Source organism: Xyrauchen texanus, chromosome 26 (genome assembly GCF_025860055.1).
Source record: "Xyrauchen texanus isolate HMW12.3.18 chromosome 26, RBS_HiC_50CHRs, whole genome shotgun sequence".
Taxonomy (NCBI): Eukaryota; Metazoa; Chordata; class Actinopteri; order Cypriniformes; family Catostomidae; genus Xyrauchen; species Xyrauchen texanus.
Genome location: NC_068301.1, coordinates 5,564,253 through 5,580,257, shown reverse-complemented (window position 1 = coordinate 5,580,257; position 16,005 = coordinate 5,564,253). Strand labels below are relative to the sequence as shown.

General features: G+C 36.7%; 1 protein-coding gene across 2 annotated transcripts in view; it reads left to right on the top strand.

Moving 5' to 3' along the window:
• LOC127620093 (KH domain-containing, RNA-binding, signal transduction-associated protein 3-like) overlaps nt 1–15,443 on the top strand; it is a 169,561-nt gene extending 154,118 nt beyond the window's left edge. The window contains exons 8-11 of one of the 2 annotated variants that reach the window (XR_007967667.1): nt 957–1,015; nt 8,450–8,571; nt 10,842–10,903; nt 15,118–15,443. Coding sequence is in view for 1 of the 2 variants with exons in the window: in XM_052093191.1 (XP_051949151.1) it covers nt 957–1,015; nt 8,450–8,541 (151 nt within the window). In the remaining variant the exon portion in view is untranslated. Of the gene's footprint in view, nt 1–956; nt 1,016–8,449; nt 9,698–10,841; nt 10,904–15,117 lie in introns of those variants that run through there. The other variant, XM_052093191.1, reaches the window with a different exon arrangement.
• Nucleotides 15,444–16,005: the final 562 nt, after the last annotated feature.

Genomic DNA, 16,005 nt, shown 5'->3' with positions numbered 1-16,005 from the left:
TTACGTTAGAAATGAGGCAAAGAGGAGAGGAGTTACGAGACAAATTAGGTAGTAGTTACAATAGAAATTGGGGTTGAGTTGTGAAAGAAATTAGGGAGGAGTTTTGATATAAATGAGGTGAGGAGCTTTGCTAAGAATAGGGGAGGAGTTAATGTAGAACGTATGGGAGAGAGGAGTATGATAGAAAGGAGTGGAGGTGTTACAATAGTAATTAGAGGAGAGATTATGATATAATTTAGGGGAGGGATTACTATAGAAACGAGGCTAGGAGGAGAGGAAATAAAATATGAATGTAGGGAAAGTTATGATAGATATGTAGGGAGAAGTTATGATATAGAAATGGTTCTAAAAGAAACCTTTACTGGTTGGAGGGAACAAAGTGAAAGAACGAATGATGCATAAAACGGGATAGCATTATTTTCAATGAATGCTTCTTTGTTCATACCTCCATGCATGCTGATGGGCAGCCAGTGGAATTCTAGGAGAATGAACATCATGATATGGTTATCAGCAGTCAGTTGTGATTGACACTGGAGAGCTCAGCTCAGGCGATCAGAGAAAAACTCAATTTGGCGACAGATACCCAAGAGTAAAACTTCTGAGACACATAAATGAATGACAGGAGCACGACAAATTTGCTCGGAAGATAGCTTCTCCAATGGCTTATACTACTGTATGTGACTGCAGAGATGTTGCTTTGTGAAATTAAATAGGGAGCAGACAATGTCAAATAAGCAACAACATACCTGTCATTTTGTCTCTCTACAGACATACAAAGACATACGTACGGCTACATTGTGTTATTTGAGTTTGTTTATTTTCAAACAAATTAAGTGTCATCAAAATGTATCATATTTCAGTGCATTACTCACTATTATGATGTTAAATTAGCAAATGTTTCCATAAAAATGTAGAATATTGTGCTAAATACCTGCCTCTCTCTTTTCTCTCCACAGCTCAGAAAATTATTATGAATACAGTCACGGTATCAGTGGAGAAACATATGACTCTTATGGTAAGTGGTGTTTCCCTCTTCTGTCTATAAAGTCTATTATAATCATGTGATATGATATTTTTATCTTGTGTCTTGCCACATATTTTTTCTTGACACACTTATTTATTTATTTATTTTTCTTATTTATTGTTATAAATACTGCTGGCATTGCAAACCTTTTGATTGCAGTATCTGTATAAGGGGATTGTATTTGCTTGAACACACGTATACAATGAATACTGGCGTACAGGATTGCATGCAGCTAAATAATAAAATTGCCATCAGACACATTCATTTGTGCAAGGCGAGTTTTATGGAAGGCAAATAAGGTCACTTATAAAGACTGTAGGTATGGAATAATTTGAACATAGCAATAATATCTAGAGAAGAATTGTGGTGCTCTATAATTGCTGATTTAGCTTTTGTCAACTTATTGTCCCAGAAAAAGATAAGGAGTCCCATTGTATTTATTCACCAGCTAGAATATTAATGAATGCATGTATTTACTACATATAGCCAAATATTTTTGCATTCATCGGAAATTGCACAGATGTAAGCATTTGTTCTGTTAACAGTACCTTATTTGTAAGAATTAGTGGTGATTGAATCATTGGGTATTGTTTTTCCCATAGATTTTTAAACTTTCTTTTTATAGATATCAACTAGATTTTTCATTATTTCCTTAAATGTGAGGGATGCTTGCCCATGTAAAACTCGCTACCACTATGCTAGGGTGCTCAAAGTGGTTTGGAGGGTTGTTAGTTAAGAGGCTATGTCGTTGTTAAAGTGTTCCGATTGGTTGTTAGTGCATTGCTTGCATTTGCTAAGGTGTTGTGGATGGTTGTCAAGGCGTTGTACTGTATTTTCTAAAATGTTCTAAATAGTGCATTACTATGCATTTGCTGTGGTGTTCTGTGTGGTTACTAAGGTGTTGATATATAGTTGCTAAGGTGTTCTGAGTAGTTTTAGTGTGTTGCTTTGTTTGCTAGGGTGTTCTAAATAGTTACTATGGTGTTGCTATGTAGTTGTTAAAGTGTTCTGATTGATTTTTAGTGCATTGCTTTGTGTTTGCTAGGGTGTCCTGTGTGGTTGATAGGGTGATGCTGTGTAGTTGCTAAGGTGTATTTAGTCATTTTTAGTGCATTGGTTCTATGCTTTGTAAGGGTGTTCTGAGTGGTTACTAGGGAGTTGCAATGTAGATGCTAAAGTGTTCTGATTGGTTTTTATTTCATTGCTTTTCATTACTTGGGTGTTCTGAGAGGTCACTAGGGTGTTGCTTTGTTTGCTATATTGTTCTAAATGGTTACTATGGTGTTGCTATGTAGTTGCTAAGTTTCTCTGCATAGATTTAGTGTGTTGCTTTGTTTGCTAGGATGTTCTTAATGGTTACTAGTGAGTTGCTCTGTAGTTGCTAAAGGGTTCTGATTGATTTTTAGTGCATTGTTTTGTGTATACTAAGGTGTCCTGAGTAGTTTTTAGTGCATTGATGCTATGCATTTTCTAGAATGTCCTGAGTGGTTACTAGGGCATTGTTATGTAGTTGCTAAGGTGTTCGGATTGTTTTTAGTGCATTGCTATGTAGTTGCTAAGGTGTTCTGATTGATTTTTCATCCATTGCTATGCATTTTCTTGGGTCTTTTGAGTACCGTAATTTCCGGACTATTGAGCGCACCTGAATATAAGCCGCACCCACTGAATTAAAAAAAATAAATATTATTTTGAACATAAATAAGCCGCACCTGTCTATAAGCCGCAGGTGCCTACCGGTACATTGAAACAAATGAACTTTACTCAGGCTTTAACGAAACACGTGATAAAATAAATAGGCTTTGCAAACGCGTGTGGCAGTGGTCAAGCGCCCGTCCGGGAGAGAAAAGCGGTAAGGGCGCTTACATCAAGTGCTGAAAACTGTCACACTGGTGCCAGTGTGACAGTTTTCCCAAGAAGGACACGTGAAGCAGGGCACTTGACGTTCCAGGTAAATCTTTTAATGGCCACAGCAATGTTTACAATCAATTTTATAAAGTTTCTCAATTCTTGGTCTTCTATGTGCCAACACTAGACTGACGTGTGTCTGTCACTCACTCACTCTCTCTCTCTGCTGCCTTTTTATGCCGCTCTCCCCACGCTTACTGAAATTAGACACAGGTGTTAGACATTAGCTCAGGTGTAAGCGCCCTTACCGCTTTTCTCTCCCGGACGGGCGCTTGACCACGCCCCCGCTGCCACACACGGCTTGTAACAAAAAATAAAAAAATAGCAGTAAACAGTAGCCTAGCAAGAAAGTCATTGGTCACTATCTTCCTCCTTTGTGCACATGAAACCACTGAAGTCATCTCCTTCGGTGTCGGAGTTGAATAGCCTCAGCTTTAGTTGTCTTTTTGCACTGAGTCAATTCATCACGCTGCTGTTTACAATGTCTCCCGTGCAGCAGCTCTATTTCCTTTTCCAACAGCCAGATCAATCGCCTTCAACTTGAAAGCTGCATCATATGCATTTTTCCGTGTCTTGTGGGTGACAAAATGACTACCGTAATCAGAATAATGGGAAGTTTGAGCGCGCTATATTTAATCTAAACAGTAAACAAAAAAGTTGTTTGACCTTAACCCGTTCGGCAATTTCATTGGTCTAATGAAAGCTTCATGCCGGCAAAAAACTGAGCACGTCACAGAATGTTTTTTATTTTTTTTAAATAAAATTTGAAAGCCGGAAAAATCCATATATTAGCCGCGTCGTTGTTTAAGCCGCGAGGTTCAAAGCGTGGGAAAAAAGTTGCGGCTTATAGTCCGGAAATTACGGTAGTTACTATGGTGTCGCTGTGTACTTGTTAAGGTGTTCTGATTGGTTTAAAGTGCATTGCTATGCATTTGCTAGGGTGTTCTGAGTGGTTACTAGGGCATTGCTATGTAGTTGCTAAGGTGTTCTTGAGTATTTTTAGTGCATTGATTCTATGTGTTTGCTATGGTGTCCTGGGTGGTTACTAGAGTGTTGTTATATAGTTCCTAAGATGCTCTGATTAGTTTTTAATGCATTGTTATGCATTTGCCAAAGTGTTCTGAGTGGTTACTAGGGTGTTGCTATGTAGTTGCTAAGGTGTTCTGTGTAGCTTTTGTGTGTTTCTTTGTTTTCTAATTTGTTCTAAATTGCTAGGGTGTTGCTGTGTAGTTGCTAAGGTGTTCTGAGTATTTTTAGTGCATTGCTATGCATTTGCATGGGTGTTCTGAGTGGTTAGTATGGCATTACTATGTAGTTTCTAAGGTGTTTTGATTGCTTTTTAGTGCATTGCTATTTGTTTACTAGGGTGTTGTGAGTGATTACTAGGGCGTTACTTTGTAGATGCTAAAGTTTTCTGATTGGTTTTTAGTTCATTGCTGTGCATTTTCTAGGGTGTTCTGAGTGGTTACTAGGGCATTGCTATGTAGTTGCTAAGGTGTTCTGAGTATTTTTAGTGCATTGATTCTATGTGTTTGCTATGGTGTCCTGGGTGGTTACTAGAGTGTTGCTATATAGTTCTTAAGATGCTCTGATTAGTTTTTAATGCATTGTTATGCATTTGCCAAAGTGTTCTGAGTGGTTACTAGGGTGTTGCTATGTAGGGGCAGTGGTGGCTCAGCGGTTAAGGCTCTGGGTTACTGATCAGAAGGTCGTGGGTTCAAGCCCCAACACCACCAAGACACCACTGTTGGGCCCTTGAGCAAGGCCCTTGAACCTATCTGCTCCAGGGCCCGTATCATGGCTGACCCTGCACTCTGACCCCAGCTTAGCTGGGATATGTGAAAAATAAATAATTTCACCATGTATATGCAGAAATGTATGTATAATGTGTGACAATTGGTCAAATTAATTAAAATTAAATTAGTTGCTAAGGTGTTCTGTGTAGCTTTTGTGTGTTTCTTTGTTTTCTAATTTGTTCTAAATGGTTACTAGGGTGTTGCTGTGTAGTTGCTAAGGTGTTCTGAGTATTTTTAGTGTATTGCTATGCATTTGCAAGGGTGTTCTGAGTGGTTAGTATGGCGTTACTATGTAGTTGCTAAAGTTTTCTGATTGGTTTTTAGTTCATTGCTGTGCATTTTCTAGGGTGTTCTGAGTGGTTATTAGGGCTTTGCTATGTAGTTTCTAAGGTGTTTTGATTGCTTTTTAGTGCATTGCTATTTGTTTACTAGGGTGTTGTGAGTGATTACTAGGGCGTTACTTTGTAGATGCTAAAGTGTTCTGATTGGTTTTAGTGCATAGCTATGCATTTGCTAGGGTGTTCTGAGTTGTTTCTGTGGCATTGCTATGTAGTTGCTAAGGTGTTCTGAGTAGTTTTTAGTGCATTGATGCTATGTGTTTTCTAGGGTGTCCTAAGTGGTTACTAGGGTGTTGCTATCTAGTTGCTAATGTGTTCTGATTGTTTTTTTAGTGCATTGCTATGTGTTTTCTAGAGTTTTCTAAATGTGGTTGCTAGGGGGTTTCTAATGTAGTTGCTAAGGAGTTCTATTTGGTTTTTGGTGCATTGCTATACATTTACTAGGGTTTTCTGAGTGCATACTATCATGTTGCTATGCAGTTGCAAAGGTGTTCTGAGTAGTTTGTAGTGCATTGCTATGCATTTTCGAGGGTGGTTCTATGTAGTTGCAGTGTGCAAAATTGCTTTATTGCAACTTAAAGGGATAGTTCACTCAAAAATAAAGGTTCTGTCATCATTTACTCTCCCTCATGTTGTTCCAAATCAGTTTGAAAGGAGTTGTTAGGCAGAATGTTAGGGATTGAAAGCCTCAGTCACCATTCACTTTCATTGTAAGGAAAAAAGATGCAATATACAGTAGATGAATGGTGACTGAAGCTGCCAGTCCCTAACATTTTGACTAATATCTCGTGCTCTATGGAATAAAGACTTTCATACAGATTTGGAACTACATAAGTGTGAATAAATTATGACATAATTCTAATTTTTCCTTGACCTTTCCCTTTAAATTTAACTTTCCCTTCAAGTCTCACTTTCCAAACACTTCTTTTCACTTTGAGACCAAATTTAAAACCAAGCCATGGACACACACTTAAGCAATCCATAGCACTCTGGTTAACACTTTTCAGGGTGGCACAAACAGAGACAGCTTGACAGTTCAAAGAAGAACTCCCTATTATCCATCTGATACACATCCTTGTTCTTTCTAAATGCAAGGACAGTACACTTGAACCATTTTCTTTGAGGCTAGCACAGGCTAACCTGAGACTGACAGCTCTCTAATTAAAGATTATTGGCTGAAAACGAGTCACTTTAGAGGAACAGCCTTTGTGCCTTTCTATCCCTGAGATGAGCTGAAGACAAGTAGGATCACACAACAGCCTCCGTTGAGGCCGCTCTCGTTCATCGACACAGATGGTGAATGAGCCCTGCTTACGCTAATAGCAACAGTAACCTCTTGGCTAAAGTCACTTGACTGAAACCCTTTTCAAGTGGCTATTTGATCCTCTAGTGTTGTTTTGTTCTTTCCTGGGTGAAGGACAAAAGGGGGATGGTTAGGGAATGTCTTTTTGAATGATCTCTGATTGTCTGTGTTAGTAAAACAATTATGTAATTATTAGAGGTGCCATGCACTTTGAATGGCAGAATTTGGATGGGGTCATGACCTCTGGAGCCGAGCTGGTGTTGGTGTAAAAGGTTGCATTTTAGTTCCGATTGCTGCTCGTAAGACAATAAATAATTTGATCAAGATCAGCATTGCAGTTGAGCCTAACCATGGGTGTCATTTAGTTTGATGTAACAAAATAGTGAAGCACTCATGAATATTAATTAGGCTAGGTACGATACATTTTAAATAATAATACAAGTATTTTATTGGCATGATCGTATATGTTATGTATACCTTGTCTTGTCTCACTGTTGCCCTTTGTTTGTCATTTTTTGTCACTTTTGTAGTTCCTTAGTTTTCACTTTTGTCACCCTTATAGCTCCATAGTCGTCTTGTTAGCCCTCGTGTTCGCTGTTCATTGTTTTCACCTGCCCTCGTTAGTTTCCCATTGGTTTCTGTTTATCACCTTGTCATCTTGTTTGAGTTCTGTTTGTTCATTGGCTCCCGTTTTCCCATGTCCATGTATTTTAACCCGGTTGTTTTCACTCCCCTCTGTCAATCATTGAATGTTGTTAAGCCTGGTATGTGTTCCCTGCCCGAGTTCTCAGTGTGATTTTCATCGTGTTTAAGTTTCCTGTTTTCCCATTGTGGGTTTTTTCCTTTGTGTTTATTTGTTTGTTTGTTTAATAATGTAAGCTGCATTTAGATCCACTCTCCTCGTCTGCCTTCGCTGCCTCCATTCGTTACAGTATATTTACATTCAGTATTCCCAAAGTAACAATACACTCAACCAAATTGTATAAGAAAAAGAAAATACTAATTATAATAATAATAATACAAGTTATAACGATATCAAATAAAATAAAATAAACATTAAACAAGATTTTTTTTTAAACTTCAAGGAAGGAAAAAGCCAGAATTTGTATTTTCTTTATGGTTTTGAAGAGTTCAAAAAGCCTAGAAAAGTGCCAAAAGTAGTGCACGGGTTGTCACATTTTCTTTTTAATTATGGCATCCAAGAACTCTTATTATGAAGTAATTTGAAAACATTTAGTCATGTCTTGTATTGAGCTTTTTTGGGACTTTTCTGCTTTTTTTTGGCCTCTTTACAACAATAAAATAAAACACTTTTAAAGATTTTTCTACATGGACACAGTATGTGAGATTGTTCCGTCCTTGCATTAGATTTTTTGAGCCTATGTACCAAATAGAAATGTGTTTCAGTGCTTGTCATGGACGTCTCAGCCAGTTTGTTGGTTTGTTGCTCATTTTCAAGTCAAACTTGAAATGCAAGCTATAACATTACGATTAGAATTGTTACAAATAAAATAAAATGGTAAATGGTCTGCACTTAATGCATTAACGGTATTCAAAGCGCTTTACACTGTGACTCATTCACACACATTCATACACCAATGACGGCAGAGCTGCCATGCAAGGTGCTAGCCTGTCATTGGGAGCAACTTGGAGTTCAGTGTCTTGCCCAAGGACACTTCGGCATGTGGAGTCGTTTGGGCCGGGAATTAGTGGCGGACACGCTCTACCACCTGAATCACAGCCGCCCCAAAAAACATTAAAACTACAATGTCATTAGTGCTGACCAATTCAAGTGCAAATTCCTGTGTTCGGAATAGCATGCTTCAAAATTACTAGAAACAGTTATAGTATGGCACTATAGTATTTTCTTTCAAACATAGCAATTGTAACAATTGTAACAAAGGTCGAGTTCGGAATGGCATACTTCAAGTACATACTACTCTTACTATTTCTGCAATAGAGAGATATGGCAAAAGTAGTAAGAGTATTATGGGTAGAATGCCTATCCAAACTCAGCCCATGTTTCTCTTAAAGGCCAATGAACACACTGACTTATCTTTTTTGATCTTGTCTCCCTCTTCAGGCCAGGAGGAATGGAAAAACAACCGCAACAAGGCGCCACCAGCAAGGACAAACAAAGGAGTGTACAGAGAGCAGCCGTATCCCCGGTTCTGACCTGCCACAGCTCTCCCTGTGCCCTTCCAAGTAATGGATTTTCTATGGATTCTATTTCCTTTTTCAAATAAAATCAAGCAAAACGACAAAAATAGAAAACCAGTTGAAGACGTTAAAATTAATTCATTGGAACTGATCGTTTTGTTGCTCTTGATACATGGACAACCCCCACAAGTGGAATAATATGGATTTGTTCACTGGATTACATAGTTTAAATCAAAGAACCAATTATAATTCAAATAGACCCTCATGTGTGAGAAGGAGGCGGGCACTAGCGGCAAGGGGCGGGGTTATATAAAGTGTACGATGTTTAGATTTAGCCAGATCAGTTTTTGTAGATACTTTTTTTTTTGGATGGTGATCAGCTTCAATGTGTTCCTTGTACATTTTTATCTTAAATGAAAATGAACTTGAAAAAAGTACAAAAATACTGATGCACATATTGTTGTTTTCCTCTTTTCTTTGATTCTTTCTCTTTTTTTTAATTGGAAAGTTATTCAGCGTTAAAGGGCTTATAGGAGCATGTTGTAAAACAATGTGCACTTTCAGTTTTGATGAGAAAAGCCTGCATAGTTTTGTCTTATTTTTGTGTTAAGCGTTTGAACCCCTTTATGAACTCTGTATTAATAGGTGTTTTTCACGACTACGTCAAAATTCTGAGTAAACTGTGACTCAAAATGTCCCAGTTTGAGCTGATTTCTGAGATATTCTTTTAAGGAAATCTTAAAGCACATCAAGTTAATGGTGATTCATAGACTAGATTTTGCACGTTCTGTGACACTTTACTGTGCAATCCTAATGTATTAGAACACATACATTCAAGGGTTATTATATGTTGTTAGTGTTGGCTTTCTTTAGAATGTCTATTAGTATGTTAAAAAGTACCGATGGGTTCAAATCACATAATAATACAAAACTGAACCAAAGCAACATTTGTAATCTTGTTGTGATGCTTTTCAATTGCACAGCAAAGTGTTGCTAGTCATTTTTAACCCTAATATTGTTAATTAAATTGACTAAACTTTGACTAGCACTGTTTTATTTTTTTTTAACTATTAAATCTAATCACATGTGTCCTGAAAGGTGATAGTTATGGAAGTTATTGTGGTTCTGGTGGTGCCAGTTTAATACATTTCTGTTAAGAACTATAATCTTTGTAAGCTTGTATAAGCCCTTTAATTCTCGTTTCAGTTGATTATAAAATAAACTTTTTAAACTAAAATCACTGTGTTTGAGAGAGCATTTTGTCCTTGTTTACTTTCGGTAAAGCTTCATAATCTAAACTAACATCTGTCTACATTACGTTCAGAAGTGTAGTTTACGTTATGAAAAGAAAAGCCTTAAAATATAAGAGAGAAAACAAATGCATGCTATTTTTTTTTTTTCAAACTTAATCAGATGCAAGTGTTTTACCAGGTATTACCACTGTAGAATTAAATTTAATTGCAATATGCATAATTAAATTCACACCCATTTGTAATTTTTACCATACCCAGCAATTTATCTATTTTAATCTGATAATGTCATAATTATTTCCAAACACACTCTACCATTATGAGACACTGTTCTGTGGCAAAGCATATGAAAGTAAAATATATAATAATATATTCATAATACCCTTTTTTTATTAACAGCTATTAATTGCTAGAATATTGCAGAAGTTAAAAGTTGCACATGGCAAGTAATTCAGTATACGTTGTTTTTGTTTTCTAAATTTCTTATTATAAGATTCAGTAATGTAAAAATGGCTTTTTGAAATTGGTTCTTTTTGGGGATTTCTCGCCTTTTTCTGCTTGCTGTTTTTGCTGTTTCTTCCCCCATCTGGCCACATGACCTTTTCTTAGTCCATTAAACAGCCCCACCCCCACATGACCTCTAAATGACCCCAGCTGACCTCAGAGCTGATGAGGATGGCAGTAGCTGTATTTACAGGTAAACAACCCATCACAATCTAATCTCATAATAACTTATCTAAACTAGCCCTTAAACTGAATAAAACTAAAACAAACCTGTTCATTTCATTAAACTATTGTTGTTTTTTTGCTGAGGAACATTAAATTAGAAATAAAATTGTAAAAAGATTTATAAATAGTTATAATATTTCATGAAAAAATCATCATTATCAATAATTTTTATGAAGGAGATACAATTATTTGTGTTATATAGTAGTTTTAAATAAATATGTTTCACACTCAAATCATTTTATGAAGGAAACATTCATTATTATTATGAAATTAGTTGTTTTTTTTATTAATAAAATTTCTGTTTTAATGTGTTTCTCTTGTTTTTTTGTTTTTCAGATTATAAAAGCTGTTCCTGAAGCCATAAAATCCCACTGAAGCTCTTTTCTGTTTGACTAAAGGTAAAATAGATTTTATATATACAACTTCTTTGTTACCAAGCAATATTGCTATCAAATGAAGAGCATGGCCAAGTAATGTTTTGTTTTTGTTCGAACATGGTAATGCAGAATCTATGAGCACATTTCTAAAAAATAAGATTTTAAGAAGCACTTGAACAATTGTCTTTTTATGTTTATCTCTTTTTGCATCCCTTTAATACTTTTGGCATTTTAGAGTGAATTGTAGTCAAGTATACTAACCCACAAAAAATTTGTAATCAATTACTAGTAAATAAAATATAATTAAAAAATATCAAGTATGACACATACGTTAAATTCTTATTTTGATTAATTCACAAACTTTACCAAGAACAGTTTCTTTTTATCATTGCACATGTTAATATTCAGAAAAACAGGTAGTTAAAGTTTGCTTTTTATAAACTACACTCTGCCCATCTTCAGATATTTAATGCACATACCAGTCTGATAAGCTTCTGGGTTTCTTGTACCGCTTCGTATTTCCCACAAATAATGAGAAATCAATAACTGGTGAATTCAAATATAATTAAAAAATATCAATTATGACACATACATGAAATTCATATTTTGTTTTATTCACAAACGTTACCAAGAGTGTTTATTTTTATCATTGCACATGCTATTATTCCTAAAAATCTTGTTGTGAAAGTTCGCTTGTTATAAAATGCGCCCTGCCCATGTTCAGATATTTAATGCATATGCCGGTTTGATTAGCTTCCGAGTATCTCGTAACTCTTCGCATTTCCTTTCAACCATAAAAACAGATAATTGTCCGTTGGTATGCATGACTACAACAATAAACAAATACCAATAGAGTAGAATCAAAATCAAAATATTACAAGTGTTGCCACACTTGGCTTTACGTGAAAGCACACAAATATATGATCATGTCTCCTTTTCTCGTCCAACACCTCGACAACACACATCCACAGCGCCCCCCAGTGGACTCATTTGTAACTGTGTGATGTGGTGAGAGATCCAGAGTACAGCTTAAATTCAGTGTTGCCCTCGGCAGCAAATGGGCAAAGGAAAATCAATTAGCAATATTTGGTAGTGTTTTTTTTAATAATCGATTAGCTGGTGCAGAACGAGTACTTGATTAGTTGATTACTCGTTTTTGTTCCAAAGTACTCTAGATGTTCTCTAAAATAATTGTAATATTACAAGACATTCAAACACAGATAAGGGTTTAATGTGTAATGTACTGATGTCCTGACAGTGATGGGAAAAGCCAAACTTTTGTTAAGTCTGTCTACTATCAAATCTCTGATACATGCTTTTCTATAGCGACTGTCAAATTAGACGAGCCGTTTAAAGAAAAACAAGAGAGACAGGGAGAGATGTCATAGCGTGTGTCACCCTCTAACATCTGAGTGCGACTAAAAGCTGGAAAACACTGAGGTTTTGTATTCAGAGGTAGGAAGGCAATAAGGCACATATTAATTTAATGATCTCTTAACATCATTGGGGACTGGCCATCAGGAGCACTTGACGTTTACCTGGTGGACTGCTGGGTAATTTGGGCTGGCCCATTGATAAGCAAGTACTGGCTTATCCTAGAGGCGATATAGGTGGCCGCCCTGGGCTCCAACATGCCCGCAAGGACCCCATAACAGAATGAATATTCAAAATACTCTGTAAGGAAAAGCCTATACAATGTTTTTATTTTGATAATTTAAAATTACTTTTATTTTTTTATTATTTACACATCGTATCACATTTCCATATATGTGCCTTAACTTCGAACCACTCGTGAAACTCATTATTTGACATATAAATCACAATAATGGTGACAAACGAATACAACATATTAAGTATAAGAGGAACACTAAATAATCGCAAAATTACGAAAAACTGCAAGTTACAACAAATATAATAACAGCAGCGTATATAAAATCTGCAAACAGTAAAGCTATGAACAGTACATGGTTTGCATCATTTATTAATACAACAAGGAGCTGAAGTATGACTTGTTGAATCATGCTCATGCCTGATAAAAATGCAGAAAATAAGTCATGAAAAATATTATTTGAGTCTATGAGGCTTACTTTGTTTAAAAGGATAGCAGAAACAGCACTTGTCAAAGCATAGGACTTTTCACTTTTCTCAAGAGTCATCTGGGGAATTAAAACACAGCAGATAAAAAGACGCAACAAACATCACAGAGTGAAAATATGAGCAATTAATCTTCAAAATATTTGCAAAGTTCTGCTCTTTAAGGGGTATGTTTATTTCCTTTTACATATATTTATATTTGTTTATATTTATATATGTACATATTCTGGCCACATTTTTTTCATAGATTTTTGTTTTTAAATATACATTTATATATAGTTATGTGAGGAATTGACATGAAATTTTAAGCATTGCCATCAGTGTCCTGCTGTGTGACACTTTCTTTAACTACTATTTTAAACAATAATTAATGATCTTGTATAGCTATGCATATATAATATATTATTATTATACTTGTTGTTTCCACAACCTCATATTTACTAAGACAATAGTTTATTTGCACTTCTAGAAAAAAAGTTGAAAGGTGATTAATATCTTAATAAATCTGAAGAAAGGTTGACTTGTCACAGCACCTAAAATACACCTTTTACTTTCATGTACATTTTAACCTAACATCTGTATGTTGGGAAAAAAAAAGATTTCGGACATGTTGTTTGTCTGAGCTTTAAAGTGCTTACTTTTAGCGATTTCTCAAAAAAATCCAATAATCCCATTTACAGTGTGATAAGAGTTTCTTATATAAATATTTATATTTTTTAAAGTTATGTGGGGCCCGCTGTCATGACTATCAGTCAATAGAAATGTCTTCTTTTTTTTCCAACACAAAAATTGTGTGTGTGTGTGTGTGTGTGTGTGTGTGTGTGTGTGTATGTGTGTGTAGTTTGGCAGCTGGTTGAAAGTATAAAAATTGCACCTAATAGAGCAGTTGTTGAAGTAAATTACTTTATAAATGTCCATCTTTTCATTTGTTTCAACTCATGACTCTATTTCTATTGATAAATAAGCACTGATGATGCTAAATATTTTCTTGGTTCTCTCTACAACTCTGACAGGCTGATTGTTAGCTTAGCAACATGCTAATGCCAAACCAAAGTTCCTTTAAGGCAAGTCAAATCACTCTGTGACTATGTTCTTAACACTTCCAGACAGCTTTTTTCTGTCTCACATTTAGATTCAAATGAGATACAATGAAGTACAGCTCCTTTGTACTTGAATGGGAAAAGACCAAAATCTCCAAAACGGCTGGTCAAGATTGTGACCAAATAACATATTTCAACTTCGCAATCAAAGCTGATAACAGTTTTGTCATAATTTGTGCTATTTGACATTATCAAAAAGGTGATTGGCTCTTTTAAAAGGAATATTCTAGGTTCAATACAAGTTAAGCTCAATTGAAAACATTTGTGTCGATTACCTCAAAAATATATTAAAACTCCCACCGCCCCCCATTTCTAGGGAGGGAGTATCGACGGGTTACACCGGTCTCCGGGTCTGACCTGTGCGTCCTTGGGAGGAGGAACAGGGTGAAAGAGAGGAGAACGGAAAGAGGGGGGGAGTACTAACAAAAGGGAGAGAGAATGTAGAGAGAGGAGAGAGAGACGGGCTTGTTGATCCCGAACACACCATCGACTGGCACTCAGCTCACTGTCGTGCTTCCGTCTGCGATTCTGGGCAATGGCACTGGACCCCTCAGCCATCATTCCAGTTGCCGGTTGATGCAATGCTCCAGCACCACCAGATCGAGCACTCCCTCGGTGTTGTGACAGTCAGCAGCGAGGACTCCTTGACGGCGTGTCCTTCCTTCGAAGTAATTCGCTACTTATCTTCAAGGCCCTCGCCCTGCCCAGCTGCCACTCTGCTCCTCCTGCTCACCACAATCTAGGTTCTTTTCACTATTCTTTTCACTTTTTTTATTTATTTGTTCATTTGAAATATGTTATTGAAATCTTGAATAATGTAATCTTGACCAACAGGTTCGGAGATTTTAGTTTTTCCCTTTAAAGCAGAACTGACTTACCTTAAATGAGCTTTGGTTTATCGGTTTCTGGGTCCTTTAAAGCAACAGGACACAACAAAAGTTTCTAAAGAACTCATGGATACCATCTTCGTTTGTTTGTATGTTTGTATGTTTATTATTATGTTAGTTCTCTATAATATTCTTGTTGTTGTTTCCATTTCAGGGAGGTTTGGTCCTGCCATTTGATCTTCAAAAAACAGCCTGCATGGACGTTACACTCAGCAAGACCAACACATCGACTTTACTTAAAAACGTCCTCGTGGTCAACAGAGTTGGACAACACTCCACTGGGGAGACTTAATGTCTACTGGAACTTTCTGGAAAAGTCTTTTGAACCTGAGGTCACAAAGTGCCACACTAACAGCGTAATTGTGTCAAAACGGACAGACCAGTGGTCCAGCGTTCTATCGCTCGGGAAATTGAGCTCGCCAATCCTCTGTGGAAAATGTTGCTTTTCACAGCTGTCTCGGAATTGCTCTATAGGCATCCCTACATATATTTTCCTGCAGTCTGCCCTGATGATGAACCCACTTATGGTTAATGAGGGCATGTGTCATATGCTAACACAGTAAGACAGGAATTTTCTCTGATCATAGGAGGAGCAGAAAGAAGACAAGCAACAGAGTGAAATACACTGCCTGGCCAAAAAACTTTGCATACTCTAATATTTAGTTGGACTGCCTTTTGCTTCGATTACACACATTCGTTGAGGCATAGTTTCGACAACCTTATGCAACATCACAACATGTATTTCCATCCAGAGTTGCATACATTTTGTATTGATGATGGGAGAGTCTTCTCCAGCACATCACAAAGACTTTCAATGGGCTTAAGGTCTGGACTCTGTGGTGGACAATTTAAGTTTGAAAATGATCCCTCATGCTCCCTCTTTCCACTCTGTCACAATTTGAGCCAGATGAATCTTGGCATCCTGGAATATGCCCGTGCCATCAGGGAAGAAAAAATCAATTGATGGGACAACCTGATCATTCAGTACATTCAAGTATTCAGCTGACTTCATTTTATTGCCGTATAACGTTGCTGAGCATAG